General features: G+C 52.3%; 1 protein-coding gene across 1 annotated transcript in view; it reads right to left on the bottom strand.

Annotated features, from left to right (window-relative positions):
• PRR12 (proline rich 12) overlaps positions 1-20,756 on the bottom strand; it is a 35,629-nt gene extending 14,873 nt beyond the window's left edge. Inside the window, exons 1-6 of the mRNA XM_049901745.1 lie at positions 20,645-20,756; positions 19,008-19,120; positions 17,884-18,045; positions 14,517-17,806; positions 13,722-14,391; positions 12,233-12,651 (exon numbers count right to left, since the gene is read on the bottom strand). Of these exons, the coding sequence (XP_049757702.1) occupies positions 12,233-12,651; positions 13,722-14,391; positions 14,517-17,806; positions 17,884-18,045; positions 19,008-19,120; positions 20,645-20,730 (4,740 nt within the window). The 5' untranslated portion in view covers positions 20,731-20,756. The remainder of the gene's footprint in view (positions 1-12,232; positions 12,652-13,721; positions 14,392-14,516; positions 17,807-17,883; positions 18,046-19,007; positions 19,121-20,644) is intronic.
• Between the last annotated feature and the right edge of the window lie 247 nt (positions 20,757-21,003).

Below are 21,003 nucleotides of genomic sequence, written 5' to 3'. Positions count from 1 at the left end.
AGGCTGCAAGGTCAGCCCCCACTCCTGCACCTCCCACCCCCATTCACACCTCTTAAGAAAAATCAAGCAGTCATCAGCAAGCATCGATGAACATCTGCCTGACAAATACTTTGGCCCCCACGACGTTCTACAAGCTGGGGATGTAGGTTCAATCAGGGTCAGTCCTCCTTGTGCCTACCCAACATTCTTTGACCTTAGAGTGAGTCTCCCCCAGGCGATGAAGTAAGATTACATTCTACACCAGTCAAATTCTATCTGTGATTAGAAGTTATAAACCTGCTGCTGTTGATTCCAACTCTGGTGACCTCGTGTTACAGAGCAGAACTGTTACCCAGGGTTTTCTTAGCTGTGATAACATTATGGAAGCAGACTGCCAGACCTTTCTTCTGTGGCACTACTAGACTGTCTCAAATGTCAACTTTTAAGTTATTAGCAGAGTACAAACTATGTGCGCCACCCAAGGACCCACCCGATATCCTCGATCATGCTGTTTGCTCTCACGCCACTCAGTTTTAATTACAGGTAGTCCCCGACTTACAACATACTCAAATCACGACAAACCGCACTCAGGACCGCCATTTTTTTTGTACGTCTTACTACTAGTAACGTGTACCACGTACATTACAGCATGTAATTTGCCGATGCTATCGTTCTCAAATGTTCACTCACAGATGTTCAATTCTATGATGTACTATTCAAAACACTACCACATAGATTTAATTTTCTGAACTAAATCAAGGGCTTCAGTTGCCTGAAAGCATGGACCCAAATGCTGATCGCTGTGCTAAAGTCATAGGCACATTCGGGAAGCAGTGAGACATTACCGTGAAATACATGAAGGAAAAAAAGAAAAGGCCTATACGGACAACTCTCACTAATCTCCTGACTAGAAACGCCACCCCATTCCCAGGGATAATCCAGATGATCCAGAATCTTCCACAAGTGGAGTTATTACCACAACTGACAAAATGCCAATGTCATCCAACTCTTCATCATCAGTAAATTTTTATGATTTGTGTATTTTTTAATGTATGTATTAAAAAAATTTATCTGTAGGTTTACATGTAACATTTCCAACTCCCAAAAACAAATAAAGCTCAGATTTATAAAAATGCTGATAATTAAATGTAATAATAACAGAAACTTAGAAAAAAAACCAAGGTATTCAGCTTACGTCAGAACCGACTTACGACGGAGTTGTTGGACTGGAACCCCGTCGTAAGTTGGGGACCACCTGCTTTATAATTTTGCAAAACGATAAAACAAACTTCCCACATTACTCAAATAATGACATTCCCTGAGTACTCCACCACCCTGAGCGAGACACTGCACTGGGCCTCAGGCTACAGGTGCGAGACCAACAAAGCCTTCTCTGCGGCCTTCGTTAGACAGACAAGAGATCAATAAACTAGGACAAGTGTGCAGCTTGTACCAAGAATTCAGAGAGATGACAGGTTGTGTTTATCTGCCACCGAATCAGCACTGACCTCATGGCAATATTATGAATTGAACCATGTCCCCCAAAAACATGTGTTGTAATCCTAACCCCTATACCTGTTGAGCCCTAGCAGCATAATGGTTAAGCACTCAGCTGCTAACCAAGTTTGGGGGCTCAAGCCCACCCAATGGCTCCAGGGGAAAAACATCTGGCAATCTGCTTCTGTAAAGACTATGGCCTTTGGGCCATTCTACTCTGTCAAATGGGGTCACTATGAGTCAGAATTGACTAGAAAACAACTGATGACAACATACCCGCAGACCTATGTTAATGAGGCCATATCAGTGTCGGGTGTGTCTTAAGCCAACCATTTTTCAGATATGAGACCCAGATATAGGGAAAAGATCACCAAGAAACTGAGGAACAGAAGGTGGAAAGTACAAGTATTTTCCCCTAGAGCGAACAGAGAAAGAAAGCCTTCCCCTAGGGCTGGCTTCCTGAATTTGGACTTCTAGTCTCCTGAACTGAGAAAGAAATTTGTGTTCACTAAATCCACCCACTCCTGGTATTTCTGTTACAGCAGCACTAGCCATCTAAGACATGAACCTTATATGTGACAGAATAAAACACTGACCAGACCTGCATCACCCATGAGATTGTGGGTATGCGGGAGCCTACTGTTGCAGCCACTGTGTCAATCCATCTCATGGAGGGTCTCCCTCATTTTCGCTCACCCTCTACAGGTTACCCGAGGCCATATCTCCAGATTATCGCAGTCTGAGAGGAAAGAGGGATGGAAAGGTTCACCCATCTCTGCTCAGTCCCGTTACACACTCAAGATATCCTCACCTTGTCCCCAAGGCTCATGTATGCCTTGGCCAGGGCCCCAGACCCCAGCATCTATGGGAGAATGTGGTGGTGGTGATGGTGGGTGTGTGTGTGTGTGTGTGTGTGAGTGAGTGAGTGAGTGAATGAAGGCAGTATTAGGGGAGGCAGACCCAAGCACGAAAATACAACAGAACAAACAACAAATGTGCCAGTGGCACTGTGGGAGGGTAAAGGAGGAACCACGAGTTCAATCTGAATCCAGGAAGGCTTCCTGGAAGAGGTGACACCTACAAGTCTTGGAAGAACCACTTCTTCCGCAAGGGAGTTGGGCGATGACTGGGGTTTGCCAGGGAAAGAAGGCGACAGCTGTAGGTCTAGAATACAGAAACTGACAGACATGGATAAATAAAGCTCAAGGGCATTATGGAAAATCTGATGGAGGCAGCACTGGGCACTGGGATTAACACAGAGATGAATTAGGGGCAGTGGCTGCATTCAAACAGGATTCAGACGATAGGACCAATTGATGGGTCATGACTGCCCTGAGCTCCGGGCTCAGGAGGATTGGGTGCTGGGCTCGATTAGTAATGTCTACCACAGACACCTTTCTGCATGCTACGTATTAATTATCTACCTCTGGTTTGGGTAAACTGCTTTTATCCTCACAACTTCTCTGACCCTAGGACCAGCCAGGTGAGTGCAAAGAAGGGGTTATGACCCCTGTTTATAACCTAATAAAAATGAGGTCCAGAGAGGAGAGGTCTCGCTCAGCTGAAGTCATGTAGCAAGAGTGAGGCAAGATGAGACAGTGAGCAGGCGTCCTGAGGCCCGGTCCTTTCCACCAGGCTGCCACATAGTTCCCACCCTTCCTTCTGGGAACCTCGGGTGCCAGGTTAGAGGCCCAAAAACCACTCAAAAATCAAAAAGCTCAATACAGATTGCGTCTGCCCGGCTCTAGAACCTTCCAGGGCCTCCGATGCCACAGACCAAACTCCTCAGCCTGAAACAGAGACTTGGCTCAGGTTCCTCTCCTCTCCTGCTCCCTACCCAGGGACAAGCCCCCGACTTTCTGATCCCCAGACATTTGCACACATGGGCCCCCGACCAGATAAGCTTGCCCTCTCCATATGAATCCAATGCTCCCTATTCTAGTTCTCAGGAGCCTTTGAGGAAACCATCAGAGTATCTTCCCTGCCTGGGGAGACACCTCCACCATGTCCTCCTGCTTCTTATTTGCCTCTTCAGCGGAGCTAGCTGACAGGTCCCTTCCACTTACCACATCCCAACTGAGCTCAGCGACTTCCCCCAAACCACTCTTCCTCCCAGGTTCTCTGTCAGCCCCCCAGTCATGACACCTGAACTGTGGTGGCCTGGTCCCTCCTGCCTCTCCTCTCTGCCCCCAGAGTCCCAGACACGTCAATCATATCACTGGCCACACCCACTTCCTAATAGGGAAATGCCCCTCCCACAACCCCATCTCACTGAAGATCTGCCCTGGGAGCAGCCAATCAACAGGCAAAGCAATGACTTCATCTTGTTCCCAAATGCTTAGTTCGACCAATCAGATTCTCTCCAGGAGTTTGAACTGTGACTAGCTCAGAGAGGAAGGCCTCAAGCCGCAAGGTCTTAGGCAGAAAGCACATGGGACAGAGGCACCTGGGTCCCATTAACAGGGGAGAGGAAAAGCCAGTCACAGGACTCAGCGGACAGACTGTTATCTGGGCCTGGACAACTCCCCAGCCGCCTCCAGGCTTGCCAGAGGCCCTAGTAGAAGCTGGAGAACTCAAAGCAAACTTTCAAGCAGGCACAAGAGCGTAATGTCTTCCACGTTGTCATTAGATGCCGTCAAGTCGATTCTGTCTCATAAACCCCATGTGACACAACAGAACTGCCCTATAAGGTTTCCTACGCTGTGATATTTATGGGAGCAGATCACCAGGTCATCCTCCCACAGAGTCACTGGGTGGGTTCGAACTGCCAACCTTTTTTTAAAATTTTTATTGTGGTTTAAGTGAAAGTTTACAAACCAAGTCAGTCTCTTACACAAAAACTTATATACACGTTACTGTATACTCCTAGTTCCTCTCCCTCTAATGAGACAGCACACTCCTTCTCTCCACTACTTTCGTGTCCATTCGGCCAGCTTCTGACGCCCTCTCATCTCTCCAGACAGGAGCTGCCGACATAGCCTCAGGTGTCTACTTGATCCAAGAAGCTCACTCCTCACCAGTATCATTTTCTATCCCATAGTCCAGTCTGATCCCTGTCTGAAAAGTTGGCTTTGGGAATGATTCCTGTCTTGGGCTAACAGAAGGTCTGGGGACCATGACCTCTGGGGTCCTTCTAATCTCAGACCATTAAGTCCAGTCTTTTTAGAAGAATTTGAGGTCTGTATTCTACTGCTTTACTGCTCCCTCAAGGGTTCTCTGTCGTGTTCCCTGTCAGGGCAGTCATCGAACCGTCAACCTTTTGGTTAGCAGCTGAGCGTTTAACTATTGTGCCACCAAGACTCCTTAATGTCTTCCATAGCTCCCATCAATCCCATCCCGGAATTCAAAGTACAACGTGATCTGGCCCTGTCCACTTCCCGAGCCACTCAAACCCTGGCATCCTGGCAGATCACAAAAACACCAGGCTTTTCCTCACCTCCAGGCCTTTGTACAGGCTGTTCCCTCTGCCTGGACCACCCTCCTCCCCATTCTCTTCTCCATCCAACTATTACATGCTTGAATTTATATCCTGATGATCCTCACAACCACCCCAAGAACGGGGAGTTAATATTACCCACATTTTACAGATTGAGAAGTTAGGTAGAGTGGGGTATAGCTCTGTGGGGTACAGTTCAGCCCTGAGTACCACGCTCAGTAGGAACAAGTGCTGAGATTGATTAATGATGTCTACCATGGGCACCAGATGGAACACAGGGGCCTGCATGCCAGGTTCTGGCTATCTATTTTTAGTTTTATGCAAATTGCTTTTTGTATTGAGGTCGGAGTGGAGAGATGCTATCAGGGGAGGCTTAAGTGTTGCTATGATGCTGAACAGAGCTTTCAGACTAAGAGAGACTATAAAGAAAGGCCTGGTGGTCTTGTTCTGAAAAACAGCTAATGAAAACCCTGCAGATACAAAGGTCTGATCCACAACTGGTCATTGGGATGATGCAACACCAGGCAGCATTTCGATTTGCTGAGCATGAATCCCCATGAGTTGGGGTCTGACTCAACTGCAGCTAACAACAACGAGCACAAAACACATGCTGGATCTTGAAGAATTCGTACAAAAAAAGAACATAAAATATCTCAATAATTTTCACTACTGATATGTTGAAACAACAAAACTTTACGTATGTCGGGTTAAGTAAAATATATTCCTACAGTTAATGTCATGTATCTTTTTTTTTACACATGGATCTGAAAAAGTCTAAAAATACATATACGGCTCATGTGGTATTTCTATTGGACTGTGCTGCTCCAGGATGGCCCTGGTGGCACTGCTTCCATAAAGATTACAGCCTTGGGAGCCCTACGGGGAAGTTCTACTCTGTCTTATAGAGTTGTTATGACTCGGAATCAACTCGTTGGCAAGGGGTTTTGCAGTTTGGTGCTGCTCTAGAACAAACTATGGCCCACTGCCTGTTTTTGTAGGGTCTTCAAACTATGAATGGTTTTTCCCTAAAAAAAAAGAAAAAATTTGCTGTTGAGTCAATCCCAACTCATGGCGACCCCATGAGTGTCACAGTACAACTGTGTGCTCCATAGGGTTTTCGATGGCTGAGTTTTCAGAAGTAGATTTCCAGGGCTTTCTTCTGAAGTGCCTCTGGGTGGACCTGAACCTCCAGCTTTTCCTTTAGCAGCCAAGTGCACTAACTGTTTGCACTATTCAGGGATCCGTACATTTTTAAAGGATTGTAAAAAGTTATTGAAAAAAAAAAGGGGGGACGAAGAATACGTGGCAAAGACCATGTATGGCCCACAAGGCCTAAAATATTTATTCTCTGGCTCTTTATAGAAAAAGTTTGAACTACAGACTTGCCCAGGATCACCAAAATGAGTAACAGAAGCGAACACTGACCTTCAGGGTTATCACCCACGGAGCACAAGGAGTAACATGTTAACCCTCGTGTTATATGAGATAGGTACTGATAACATCACCCCCGTTTTACAGTTGGGAAAACTGAGGCTCAGGAAGGTTTGACACAAACCCAGCTCAGAAGTGGCAGAGATTCATGCCAGTCAAGCTAATGCCAAAGCCGGGCTATTAACCATACCGCCAGGTGGCTGCCCCTGACTACAGGTCCAAGAATGAATCCAGACATCTACCAAGCTGTCCTTGCCCCCAGAGTGTGCAGGAGTGGCCTGGCCCTAGGGTCGCGTGTCCACCATCAGAACACACGCTCGTGTTGTATTTTAGGCATCTGAGTCCTTGCCCGTCCTGTCCCCTGTCCCGTGCCAGCTGGGAGATGGTGTCAGATGGCCCTGGCTGCAATCTCGGCTCAGTACTCATGAGCCAAGGGGCCCCCCTCTTTCTGCGTGTGAACGTCCTCATCTTTAAAATGTGGATGGTTGCGGGCCCTGTCCAAGAGCACTGCTTGACTGACCCAGTGCTGGGCGTCTACTTAAGCAGCGCTGGCCACTGTGGCTGTCACTGCTGGATTAGAACATAGAGTAAGCAGCAATTCTAGTGTGGACAGCATGGGTTCCCAGGGCTGGCAAGGCTGGGTGTGGATTCTGAACTGAGCTGTGAGACCCAGGAAGCCTATTTACCTCTTTGAGTCTCAGTTTTCTTCTCTGTAAAATGGGGACACAACCAGTACCAGTCGCTGTCAAGTCGATTCTGATTCATGGGGACCCCATGGGTGTCAGAGTAGAACTGTGCTCCCCAGAGTTTTCAATAGTTGATTTTTCAGAAATAGATAGCCAAGCCTTTCTTCTGAAATGCCTCTGAGCAGACTTGAATCGCCAAACTTTCAGTTAGCGGATGAGTGCACTACCCAGGTACTCCTACATGGGAATGTTGCTGTTGTTAGGTGCTGTCAAGTTGATTCCAGCTCATGGAAACCCCACATGACAGAGTAACCTGGCCCACAGGGTCTCCCACACTGTAATCTTTACAGAAGCAGACTGCCACATCTTTCTCCCGCAGAGCCGCTGGGTGAGTTTGAACTGCCAGACCTTTAGTTAGCAACCAAGTACTTACGCACTGCGCCACCAGGGCTCCTCAAAATGGGGATAACAACTCTGTAAGGAGGGACTTCACGTCTCTGAGCCTCAGTTTCCTTCTCTTTAAATGAGGATCCATCACCTCCACCAGTTGCCATGGGCTCTATTCCAAGTCATGGCAACCCCACGTGTGTCAGAGTAGAACTGGGCTCCATAGAGTTTTTAATGGCTAATTTTTCAGTAGATTGCCAGGCCTTTCTTCTGAAGAGCCTCTGGGTGGACTCAAACCTGGAACCAAGCATGTTAACCATTTACACCACCCAGAAACTACATTTCATTTTGACTGTTGGAAATTTGGTGTTCCAATTAGCCCTTGTGGCACAGTGGTTAAAGCACTCGGCTGCTAAGTGAAAGGTTGGCAGTTCGAACCCACCAGCTGCTCTGCAGGAGAAAAATGTGGCAGTCTACTTCGGTAAAGATACAGCTTTAGAAACCCTATGGGGCGGTTTTTACTCTGTCCTATAGGGTCACTATGAGTGAGAATTGACCACATGTAACAACAACAGCAACTCTGAAATGGGGATAAAAACCCCCATTAGCAAGGGCTACTGTAAAGATAAAAGTAGCTTCTGACTGTGCCCTGTCCCCTCAGGCGGTGGCAGCTGTTACTTTCACCTCTTTTCCTATTCCTAAGACAGCTTCCTCACCTCTCTGATGCTGATGGCAAAATCTGCCTCAGGAGTCTCCAACGAAAGATGAAATGAAGTACACAGAATGCTACAGGGGTGAGTAAGACAGGCCCACGAGGGACACCCAGTCAGGATGTTCCGACTGCTGGGCTGGGGGGTGGGGCCCCACGTGTTCATTCTACCATTTTGCTTTATAACTCACATGATCACTTACGGATGTCCTTTTGTATGCATCAACTATCACACTAAAAAGATAATAAACTGTCCGCGAAAGGACACGATGGGGCTGGTAGAGTGGGCCAGAATGAATAGGAAACAAGACTGGCGAGTAGGTGACGATGGCGGAAGCTGAGGCTCCGTTATTCTATTTGTTCTACTTTTTTCCACAATAATAAAGTTGGACTAAAAATATTATGGATTCCTTATGTATAACGATTAAAAATTTGGCACTGATCGTGGGTTATGGTTGTACGACATGATCAATGTAGAGCAAAACCTGTGAAACCCAGAACCTGTGTAAGGTAGGAACCTGTCACAGAAGGAAAACGCAAATATTTTCTACTAAAACGAGCAATAGAAAAGCGGGGAGAGTACACCCTGTCAAAGGCGGAAAACTTGCAAGATCCGGAAAAACAAGGCAGTCGTCTTGATTTCCAGCTCTTGCTGGTTTCACTATAATTGATATCACTAAATTTGACACCTGCAAAATGTCAAATTGGCAAATATTATATTATATATGTTCTTAAAACAATAATAAAAAAACATAAATATTACTTAAGGAGTACTGAGTTTCTGTTAAAGGTGATCAAAAAATTTGGAAATTTTTCCCAAATTTTTAGTGCAGATAGATGGTTGTACAACACAGTGAATGTAATTAACGTCACCGAACTGTACACGTAAAAATGGCTGAAATGGCTAATGTCTTGTTACACGTATTTTACACCATTGAAAAAAAACAACATAGGAAAAAAAGTTCATTTCACAAAAAACACTTGATAAGGAACTATTTAATTATAATTACTTTTATAAATAATCCATTTCTTCATCTATATTTTAGAAAAAAGCAACTCCCAAGATGAAACTGAACATGGTAACGTACATCAAGGGCTGGTATTCGGCCTGAGTGGTGCAAGTTGTTCGCAATCAGCGGCTAACCAAAAGGTTGGTGGTTCAAATCCACCCAGAGGCTCCACATGACAAAAGCCTGGCAATCTGCTCCCATAGAAACAATCCAAGAAAGCCTTATGGAGTAGTTCTACTGTAACACGTGGGGTCACTATGAGTCAGAATTGACTGGACGGAAACAACAACGAAGTACATCAAAGACAGACCACTTGAGCACTGAGTCTGCCCCTTGGTCAGGACCCAATCAATGACAACTATTAACATGTAGAATGGCCTTGGTTGCAGGTGCCACAATCAGGGGGACAACAGCTTGCCGACCTACGGAGGATGGCTTTACCTTGTGCCCTCTGCAAAGCCGCACACAGGCAGCTGATGTCACCTACAGCTCCTCATTCACCCAGTATATTAATCCTTTTATCCAATCCTATTTGCCAATGAACTGTGTACAGCAGAGGTGGAACAATTTTTCTGTAATGGGGCAGAGAGTAAATGTTCGAGGCTTTGAGGGCTCCACTGAAGCCTTATATCAGTACAACAGCCATGCATGATACACGAAATGAGTGGGAGTGGAACATTCCCATAAAACTTCGTTTATAAAAACAGGCAGCGGCCTGGATTTGTCCTGTGGGCTGTAGGCTGACAAGCCTTGGAGTAGAGGAAAAAGTAGTAGTGGATGGGCTGGTCTAGGTAACGAGTTTATGATGCAGCCTGACACACAGTAAAACCCAAAAACCCAGTGCCATGGAATCAATTCCAACTCATAGCAACTCTACTGATCAGAGTAGAACTGCCCCATAGGGTACTCTCTATGGAGGCAGACGGCCACAGCTTTCTCCCATGAAGCCAGTGGTGGGTTTGAACCAACGACCTTTTGGTTAGCAGCCAAGCACTCAATCACTGTACCACCATGGCACCTTGACACATGGTAAGCATTCCCAAAATATCAACTATTATATCTATGTCTATATGCATATGTACGTATTCACCATTATTGTCATGGATTGAAGTCTATCCCCTAGAAAGATATGCTGAAGTCCTAATCCCTGTGCCTGTGAAGGTGACCTTGTTTGCAAATAGAGTCTTTGAAGGTGCTATCAGTTAAGTTCACATGAGGTCACACTGGAGTAGGGTGGGTCCTAATCCAGTAAGAGTAGTGTCCTAAAAGAGAAGAGACACAGAGACAGAAGGAAGTTATGCAAACTGTAGCCCAAGGAATGCCTGGGGCTACGAGAAGCTGAAAGGCAAGGAAGGCTCCTCCACTAGAAACTAAAGAGAACATGGCCTGGCGGACACCTTGAATTCAGATTTCTAGCCCGCAGAACTAAGACAATGTGTACATTTCTGTTCTTTTAACTCTTTAGCTACTATTGGATTAATGGGTATACCAGCCATTTCTTATGCTTCTGGACCTTGTACGTGATGCCATCTTGTTGATTCTGACTCATAGCGACCATACAGGACAGGGTAGAACTGCCTCATAGGGTTTGCAAGGAGTGGCTGGTGGATTCTGGCTGCTGACTTTTTGGTCAGCAGCCAAGTGCTTAACCACTGCGCTTTACCACCTGGGCTCCAAAATTTTTAGTTATTTCTGTTCTAATGCATTTAGCCTCAAGGTGGGTCCCTTTTGAAATGCGTGAAGCTCAGCTTGAAGGAGTTAGAGACCCTCTGTTGTGTAGGCTGAGCATTCTATTAGGTGATGCTTCCTGGTTGCTAGTTTTGTAAACTTTTGCCCTTTTTTCCTTTCTTTCTATGAGATATGGCTTGCAAGCATAATTACGGCTTTCCTATGTAATAGTTAGGGAGCCCTGATGGGTTTGTTTTGATTTTTCTGTGTTGTATTTGGAAAACCAGAGGTTCCCCATATAACCTAATGGAAATGTGCCCAAAATAAATTATACCTCTAGTTCCCATTGGTATACTGTCATGCCACGGATCGGTGGTGCCACAGTGCCACTCACCTCATTGGTGGCTTTTATTACCAGATCAAATTTCTCAACATCCCCATCACCAACCAAAAATTTAAACATATTCAACTAGTAAGCATGCGTTTCAATACTAAGAACACACGTCCTCCAAAAAAAAAAAAAAATTAAGACATATAGTAACAAAAGGGTTTAAGTCACCCACCTTGGGGTACTTTCTTACGACAGTCCTAGAAACTAATACAGCTATGCTTTGTCAACGCCTCACATTTCCACCATGACGGCACAAACTGCACAACAGCCTCCCCTAGATGGTTCCATTAGAGGTTCCCAGAGAAAAGTGCCTGCTGTGTCGTTCATTTTTGTACCCCAACACCCTGAGAAAAAGCCCTGGTGGCACAGTTAAGCATCCAGCTGCTAACTGAAAGGCTGGTGGTTTGAAATCACCCAGTGGCTCCGACAAGCCCTTAACCATTGTGCCACCTGTAAGGATTACAGCCTGGAAACTCTATGGGGCAGTTCTACTCTGCCATACGGAATTGCTATGAGTTGCAATCAACTTGACTCCACCTCACAACAACAGTACCTAGAGAAGTTTCCAGCACACAAAGTATCCCCGATAAATGTTACCAACTTACCTCATTTATAGATAATACATACACACAACCAACCAACCAACTAGCTGCTGTGCAGCCGATTCTGACTCATAGTGACCCTACGTGTGTCAGAGTAAGACCGTGCTCCTTAGGGTTTCCAAAGGCTGATTTTTCAGATGAGAATTGCCAAACCTTTCTTCTGAGGTGCCTCTGGGTAGATTAGACCTGCCAACCTTTTAGTTACCTAGCACTTAAACGTCTGTACCACCCCAGGTCTCTAATACATAAACATATACTCATAAAAATAACATCTTGAAGTTCGTCGTGTCTTCCGCAAGAGCACATTATTGCCACTGGCTGTCTCTTTCAGCCCCATGGACTGTGGACTCTCAGAGGGTAGAGTGAGTCTGCCAGACAACAGGTACTCCATCAATCCACCAGGCCTCATTTTGCGGGCGAGCCTTGGGAGACTCACCTTGAGGGAAGGGATGTCCTCGGCCCTGATGACAAACTCGTCGCGCTCTCGGAAGATGCCCTCCCCGCCACTCTCGCCCGCCTCCTCGTCCGTCTCGCCACAAACGGCTGCTGTTTCCTGCTTCTTGGCCAGGTGTAGGGGACGGGCGTCAGGTGGCTCAGGGTCCTCAGGGGACGAGGCAGCAGCAGGCTCCTCAGGAGGGGCTGCAGCTGGTGGAGGCGGCGGCGGTGGTGGCAGAGGTGGAGGGGAGGGGAGGGCTGGCGGGGGTGGTGGTGGTGGTGGCGGTGGAGGTGGTGAGCTGGGCACAGGGGCCACCAGTGGGGGTGGGGACGGCAGGGCTGGCGGTGGTGGCGGTGGTGGCTGAGGGGTGGGGGCAGGAGGCGGAGAGGGCGGGGGCTTCTCTTCCAGCAGCGGGGGCTCTGGGGGAGAGAGGGGCGTCAGGGCAGGAGGGCCACAGTTGCAGAACCCCCTGTGCCTTGACATCAACAGCCCTCATTTCTTTCAAGTCCCCATCCGCTGCCTGTTCCTAGCGTTGCTGGGTGCCATCAAGTCAACTCCGACTCGTAACGACCCCACGTGACAGAGTACAACTGCCCCACAGGGTGTCCTAGGCTGTAATCTTTATGGAAAGAAGTCCGGGTGGCGCAGTGGTTATCTGGCTGCTAGCCAAAGGGTCAGCGGTTTGAAACCACCAACTAGCTGCTCCACAGGAGAAAGATGTGATAGTCTGCTTTGATAAAGATCACAACCTTGGAAACCCTATGGGATAGTTACAGACGAAAAAACCAAACCCACTGCTGTCAAGTTGATTCTGACTCAGCGACCCTGTAGGACAGTGCAGAACTGCCCCCCTATCACCGCTATGAGCCTGCATGCCCCTTCTCAAAAACTGTCTTCAATGCCCTCCTCCACGTCTTCACCTTTTCATCATCCAGTACCTCTGTTCCCCCCATTAAAGACCCTAAAGTTTTTTCTAAGATTCTCAGGACAGAACACCTGCTCCAGAACCTAACGGATCCTCAGCCGGTCCCTCCCTGCCCCTCACCCAAGGCCTACCTAATCACTCAGTGCTTCTTGTCCTCTTGAAACCACCCTCGCCAAGCCTCTCCACCTCTTAACATACCATCTACTCCTTAGAACCCTTCTCAGACCCCATATTGTCTCTCACTACCCCATCATCTGTCCCCAGCACTTACAATCAGCCCTGTCCCCAGGCATTCTCCAGTGCCCACCCTGGGGCCACTGCTAGTCCACATAACGTCTCCAGGCAAATTAGAAAAATAAATCCCTTTCTGAAGACAACCTAACTACCCTCCTGGAAAAATTTACCTTCCCAATTAGACAAAATGTTATCAGCTACAACGTGAACGGTTATCTCTTAAACAGTGCACAACCCACACAACTGTATTGTATAACCCCGTCTCTGAAAACTAACCCACTAAACCCAAATCTTCCACCTGGCCCCTTGAGTGCCCTCCCCGGAGCTCACCGGGTGTGCCGTTGCTGCCAACGCTAGGGAGTCCTGGGAGAGGGGGTGGCCCTGGAACTGCAGCTGCTGCAGCAGCTAAAGAGGGCCCATCTGGAGCAGAGGTGTCCTTGGGCCCGGCGAGGGGCGGGTCGTCGAGGGCTGAAATGGCTGAGGAGATACTCTCCTGCAGGTCCCGGTTCTTGGCAACAGAGTCTTCCTCATCCGAGGAGAAGGAGGGCAGTGTCTCGAGGTTCCGCTTGAGCTCTTCGTCCAGGCGCTTGCAGGGCGAGGGGCAGCCCAGGCCCAGTCCCTCATTCTCAGCTACCTCCAATGCACCCCCTAGCCCGAAGGCACCGGTAGGAGGTGCATGGGGCAGGGCAGGCGTGGCAGGAGGCTGGGGCTGCAGGCCACGGGTCGCCACCGGGGGTGGCACACTCTTTGGGGGGCTGAGAGGGGGCGTCAGGCCAGCCTGGTAGAGTGGTGGGTGGCGCTTGCCAGACTTGAGGAAGTCCAGGAAGGAGGCCATGAACCCAGACTTCATCTCAGGCTGTTTCTCCTCCACCTCCTTGATCTTGGCCTCAATCTTCTCCCGTGTCAAACTCGAATCCAGGCTATTATGGTCAGTACCTGACACGGCATCACCCGACGATGCGCCCAGGCCCTCACCCGCCTTGGGTACAGACAGCTTGATCTAGACATGGGGGTGGTAGGGAGTCAGAGTCCCTCCTCCAAACCCAGAAGTCCAAGCCCCAGTCCCTCCTCCCTCAGACCCAGGAGTCTGAACCCCCAGCCCCTTAAAGACCTCGTCCCCCTCACCTTAAGTGGCTTCAGGGGCTCCAGCCGGTTGCTCCCAGCCTCTTCAGCCTTCCTGCCCCTTCCTCGTCCCCGTCCCCGGGGTTTCTTGGCCCCATCGGTGGTCGCAGAAGCAGAGGCTGGACCCACGGAAGTGGGGACCTCCAGCGGGCGGATTCGGGGCCTCCCCCGGGGCCTCGGTGGGCCATCACGCTTGGCCTTGGTGGGCTTGCGGCCTCGGCGTCGGGGGCCATCAGGGCTAGGGTTGGGCGGGCAGAAGTCAATGTCACCCAAAGGCGAGAGGGCCGGGCGGGAGCGGCAGCTGGACACCAGGTCAGGTAGGCGGCGGGGGTTGAGGCGAATGTCAGCGGGCACGTCAGCCTTGTCCTCATCTGCCTCAAACTCGTACTCCTGGGCATAGAGCTTCTTGGGCGTCTGGAAAGGTGGGTCACGGCGCCGCAGGAGATGAAAAGAGGATGTCTTCAGCAGCTTCTTTGGCTTGGTTGAGCAGAATATGGGTGAGGTCAGGCCTCCCTTGGGCTCAGAGGTGGGGGGTGGGGGCGGGGGCGGAGGTGGTGGGGCAGCCTGGTGTGGCCCACTCTGAATCAGGCCTAGGGGCTCAGCGTTGACGGTGGAAGGCAGCTCCGGCGGCTTGTCTAGGCCCAGACCCGGCGTCTCAGGCCCGCCTCCGGACCCCCTACTTGGACAGTAGGGCCCGTAGGGATCATAGGCCGGGGGACCTGGTGGAGGCCCGGCACCTGCTTTGGGGTCACCTTCGTCCTCGGGTGGCCCAGCCTTGCCGTAGTCATCTGCTGCCCCTCCACCAAACATCTCCTCCATGGTGGGGAAGAAGCTGCGCTCCTCGTCCTGGAGCAGCGAGTCAGGGAAGCAGATGGAGGTGAGCGGCATGAAGCGGGGGGCCTTGGGGCCTTGCGGGCTGGGGCTACGGTAGGTGCCTGCTGGGTCCTTCCCTTCTGTGTTTGGGGGGCCCACGCCAGTGTCGCCAGGCCCCGGGGGCAGTGGCTCCAGGGCCCCAAGCAGTTCCTGCATAGTCCCTGGGGGCTCCAGGCTCTCCTCGGGACGCAGGCGAGGACTGGGGGCGGCAGGTTCCAGGCCATGACTGCGGAGGTGGGCCTCAAGCTGGAGGGGTATGGGGGGAGGCGGTGGGGGCGGCGGGGGCTGGGGGGCTCCATCCCGGGTAGCTGGCTCCAGGAGGTGAACGCCGACTTTAGAGGCGCTGGGAGAGGGGCTGGGAGCGTGGCTGAGGACGGAGGGCAGCAGCTGGGGAGGAGGTGGAGGCAGCACCAGTGGGAGATCGGGACCTCCAGCTTCCAGGAGGAGGCCATGGGGCGTGGGCTGGGACGGCTGAGCAGAGGGTGGTGGGGGTGGTGGGCTCTTCTGCAAAAATGCCCCCAGCTCCTTGGCACCAGCACCATAGTGGACCACGGAGGTGGCCAAACCCTCGGGGGTCTCGCTGCCCCGTTCAGGCCCCTTCTTCTTTTCCTTCAGCCTTCCCAGGCCCAGCTCCAGGGCTGCTGTGGTCCCCTCATCAAGGCTGGCGCTGGTGCGGATGACACTCTGTAGGTGGTACCGCTGGGGGTCCTCCTTGGCCAGCTCGTACGGCGTGCCCGGTGGTCCCCCAGCCCCACCACCGCCCCCAAGTCCCTTGGAGGCATCCGATGCCCCATCCTCGCCCACTAAGCCGTCTGCCCCTGAGGTCCGCGGAGGGCTGGGCGCCTGCAGGAGGTGCTGGATGAGGAACTCTTCGTCCTCAGTGCGCTCAGCTGGCGGCCCACCAGGGCCGGCCAGCAGTTCTGAGCCATCCCCCTTGCCCTTGTAGCCACCTGCTCCAGCTGCATAGCTGCCAGCTCCTGGGGGTGCCAGGAATGGGGCCGAGGCCAGGACCGAGCTCAGGTACTTGCCGGGGGCTCCTGGAGAGGCGACGCCAGGCGGGCGGCCAGTGGCAGGTGGTGACTGTAGCGGGCGGATGATGTGGGATGGGCTGGCCTCCCCGCCAGTGCCCAGGGAGCTGGGACCCCAGCCACCACCATGACCAGACAGTGCCGGTGAATGGCCAGTACTATAGCTGAGCGAGGGGCTGGCGGTAGGCAGCCCCTGAGAGTGGGCGGCTGGCCCTGGGTATGGCTCACCCTGTACCCCATAAAGCTGCCCCTGCAGCTGGTCCGGAGAGTAACTCTGACATGTTGCTAGGCCAGGAGGAGGAGGCCCACTGGGCGGCTGCGGGGGCCCCCCCGAGTAGCTGGGGCCTTTGCTCAAGTCCTGTGCCTGCCCCCCTCCAAAGCCTTGCCCATAGGCCTGGGGTCCCAGAAGCCCTTGGGGCTGACCAGGAGAATATGCCTGGCCCCCTGCCCCGCCAGCCCCAGAAGCCTTCCCAGCGGCATAGGCTGCTGCTGGCCCCCCCAGGCTCTGGCATTTAGGCGTGGCAGTTGAGCGGGGCGGTGGGGGCCTAGTGGCTCCCCCCGTGGTTGCTCCATAACCACTTTTGCCTGTCTTGTAACCCGGCGATTGGATGATAGGGCGGTAACCTCCACCACCACCCCCTGCTCCGCCTCCCCCAGTCGCCTCAGGGCCCGTGGTCCGGCCTGATGCTCCACCCGTAGCTCCGCTGGGTCCAGCCTTGCTCGGCTCGCCAGCACCTGGGGAGGGTTCCCCACCACCCAGGGGACTGCAGGCTAGGTTGGCCCGGTGGCCCATGGAAGGGTAGCTGCCTCCGCAGCTTAAGTAATGCTGGAGGGCGTGAGCTGGTGGCGGGGGTGGTGGGGGTTGGGCACTGGCAGGCCGCTGGTAGTGCTTGATGACAGTGTCCTGGCGGGGTAGGGCCCGCTCGGGCGGCGGTGGGCCTGGGGCAGCACCCGAGAAGTTATACAGCTGTGGGGAGGACTGCTCGGCAGCAGCGGCAGAAGAGGAAGCCAGCAGGTTGAACTGAGTTGGGAGGTGGCGAGGAGGCGGGGGTGGGTCTGGGGGACCAGGGCGGTAAGGAGGGGTCTGGGCCGGGCCAAGACCAGCGGGCCCCAGGACGCCACCCCCGGCCAGGCGCTCAAAGCCCAGTGAGGAGGGCACTGTGGGTGCCTGTGAGGGCTTCAGGTGCAGCACATCATGAGGGGACAGAAGCCCATTAGCAGGGGGACTGAATGGGGGGTCCTGGAGACTGAGGGACGAGGGCACTGGAAAGGGGCGGCTGCCAAAGGAAGCTGGGTGCTGATAGGCCGACAGGGCAGAGGAGGATGGAAAGGTGCTGGAACCCGGCAGGGCACCTGAGATGAAGAGCTCCGTGGGGCCTGGAGTGTGCATGGCTGGAGAGAAGACCATAGGTCAGAGTGGACCAAGAGCTAATCCCACCCTGGTCCCCCTGTGCTGGCCCTGGGCTTACCTGTTTGCCAGGAAGGACTGCGGAACTGGGAGAGGAGAGAGGACGCGGAGGGGCCAGGCTGGGGGCCCCGGGACTCCAGGGCCGAGATGAGATTCATGACGGAGGCGTCGGGCCCAGCTGAGCCTGCGTGGTGAAGGCCAGTGTCGAAGAGTCCAGAGAGGCCTGCCCAAGGACACCAGCCAGTCAGTCAGGTGGGTGGTCAGGTGGAGTCCAGGAAAAAGGAAAAAGGCCAAATGCAGGTTGTGTCAAGGGGGAAAGGGGTTCAAAGGGAAGGAAAAAGGGACAACATTCAAAAAACAGACACTGAGCAGAGTAAAGCTTTGGAAACCAGAAAAAGCGAAAGCTCAAAAAATAAAACAAGATGGACTCAAAACCAATCAGAAACACACAGAGATGAGAAAAGATAGTCAAAACCGAAAAATTCAGAAGCGAAGAGAACAGGAGCTAAAGGACACTGTCATCGATAAGGTCAGGAGAGAAGCCAAAGGGTTTGCGCAATTTCAGCAAACAAAACGAAGGACCTAACAATTGAAAGCAATCTTAAGAACTTGTAAACGCTAGGACTGAAACTGGGAGGATCTGTATACAAAGGTACAGAAAAAAAAGGGATAACCAACGATCAAACTCAACAGCAGAGACCAACAGATGACACACGTAAGAACAAAAACAATATCAAGTTAAAACGACCAATCATAAGCATTAACGACAAAACCAAAACGGTACACTATTACAAAAATATACCCATCAAAGATTGGCAATAATTGCAGCCAATCAGAAAGAAATGGAACTAAGAAAAAAGAATTCCGAGAACCAAAGGAAACTGGGGAACCCAAAGAAAAGAGATTGGGATGGGCTAAATTAAGACAGAAGGGCCTGGAAAGAAAGGTGGGATTTGGGGGGTGATGGGACACCACCAATTGGAATAAGAGGGGTGGGGCCAGAGGCAGGGGCGGACGAATCCAGCCTGAAATTAACCAGCCTCAAAAGCAACCAATCAGAGGAGAAACTGAAAGAGGCGGGCCAGGACACAAAGTACAGCCAATCAGGAGGGGAGGAACTTTCAGCAGCCAACCAGCTGCCTCGGAGGGCGGCCCAGACCGAGCGGGGCGGACCACGGGCCATACCTGCAGGGTGGTGGTTGGTGGCATAGCTTTGCAGTGGGTGGGGGGCCGCGTAGGCCTGGCGGTGTAAGATGTCCGTCTCGGGGTGCGAGGTCCTGGAGCTGCCATAGACCAAGCTAGGGGGAAGAAGGGAGATGTCAGGGTGTCCTTGCAAGCCCTCGGAAAAGGGAGCTCAGGAAATCCCCCGGGGGGCAGGGGAGGAACCTTCCAGTTGACTGGGTGTTATCCCAGGGAACCTTGGGCCTTTAAAGGAAAAGACAAGGGAATTAGAGTCAACTGAAGAGCCACAAAAATGGCCCCCACTCCTGAGCCCCAGTAGCTACAGCCCCATAGTTTAACGTTTACAAACAACAGACATGCGCAGGGACACAATAAACACACGCAAGAGGAAATAAGATTCAGAATGTACCTTGATTTTGAAATAAGAAAACCGTGGACCTCCTACTGGTCTCTGTGCCACCTGCCTCCCGTCCCCCAGGCGCTGAGGTGTACATGGACGCCCCCCTTCTAACGACACGTGGGAACACCTAGGCCCTGAAGCTCATGGGGTGGTACAAACTGAGTCGGAGGCAGCGACAGACTGTCCCCCAAAACCGACAGGAGTGGGAGATGGGAAGAGGGAAGGACCAGCGGAAAGTAGCAGGTACGTGTGCAAACGGAACACCGTCCAACGCCCCCTGGGTTCAGGTTCAAATGTATGGACCCAAGCAAAGCCACGCATGGGTGCAAATGTGTATCCAACTCACCTGTAGTGAAGAAAAGGCATCAAAAGAGGAGTCCCCCATGGAAAACCATGACACACGTGGGGTCATGCACAGCCATGCTGGGAGCCCCAGGTGCGGGGGGGAGGAAGTGGGGGACAGGTGAAGCGTGAGCGCGCGACACAAACAGCGGGAAACGTGTACATTCGAAAGAGTACAGGCCACTAGCCACGCATGCAGGAAATCCACGCTCATACATTCACACAAACACACACACGCCCGGGAAACACCCGACTCTTTCCCAGCAATGGCCCCAACTGTGGGCGAGACTCATGAGGTCAAACACCCCAGTCTTTGCCCTTGGGGTGGGGGACCAAGGGGGCGTGTCCCCAATGCCGGACACCCCCTAACGCATACACAGAACCCCAGCTCAGAAAGGGGGCGGGGCCCCAAGCCCACTCTGCGCGCGGAATTTCTTAGGGGGCGGCGAGTGGCGCGGCCTCGAGCAGTCACGGAACAATAGGATCCTGGAGGGGGGCCCGTGCCCCCCAAGGTCTGCGTTCTAATTCTCCTCTCCTTCCTACCTTTGCAGTAGCAGGCACTGGGGTGCAGAGGGGGAGGGGATGGCAAGTCCGGAATCCAAAGATGGGAGGAAGTCCAGGCCTGGCTTTGCCAGTCCCTCCCACCTTCCTAAGGCCTTCCCGAACCCAAATTGTTTTGCACCCCCCTTTTCCCGCTGCATTTCCCCCTTTGCAAGCCCCAGGTGGCGCCGGCGGAGTTTGCAATTTGCAAACTGGAGCGGCGGCGTTGTTGCAAACGGGGAAGGCCGCTCCCTTGCAAGCCGGAGGGGAGTTTGCGATGCACGCGTCGCCGGGCGGGCCTGGCCGGCTGGGCCCCCACCCCTTGGCCCCTTCCTCTAGGCCAACCCCGACTCCTTACCTAGCTTTCGCTGACCTCTCGTAACTCCATCCCGCCCCGGCGCCGAGCGGGTCCCCGAAGCCGGCGCTGGGGTAGTTCCTGTCCATGAATTGGCCGCGGTGGAAATTGGGGGGAGGGGGAGGGAGGGAGGGAGGGGGCGCGCGCGCGCTCTCCTCCGCCGCCGCTCCCTCCGCTGCTGCTTTTTTTTCCTTCTCTCTCTCTCCTTTTTTTTCTTTGCAGCAGCCAAAGGCCCGGGAAGGCCCCGGGCGGGGGAGGGAGGAGACAGGGGCGGAGGGGCGGGCGAAGGAGGGGGTGCAGCCGCTGAGCCAAGGAGGGGGGAAGGGGGGTTCCCCCTGGAGGAGGGAAAAGGGGGGGAGGAG

The sequence above is a fragment of the Elephas maximus genome, chromosome 11, assembly GCF_024166365.1.
Source record: "Elephas maximus indicus isolate mEleMax1 chromosome 11, mEleMax1 primary haplotype, whole genome shotgun sequence".
NCBI lineage: Eukaryota > Metazoa > Chordata > Mammalia > Proboscidea > Elephantidae > Elephas > Elephas maximus.
The sequence above is the reverse complement of the archived record's forward strand: the minus strand, read 5'-3'. Positions and strand labels throughout refer to the sequence as shown.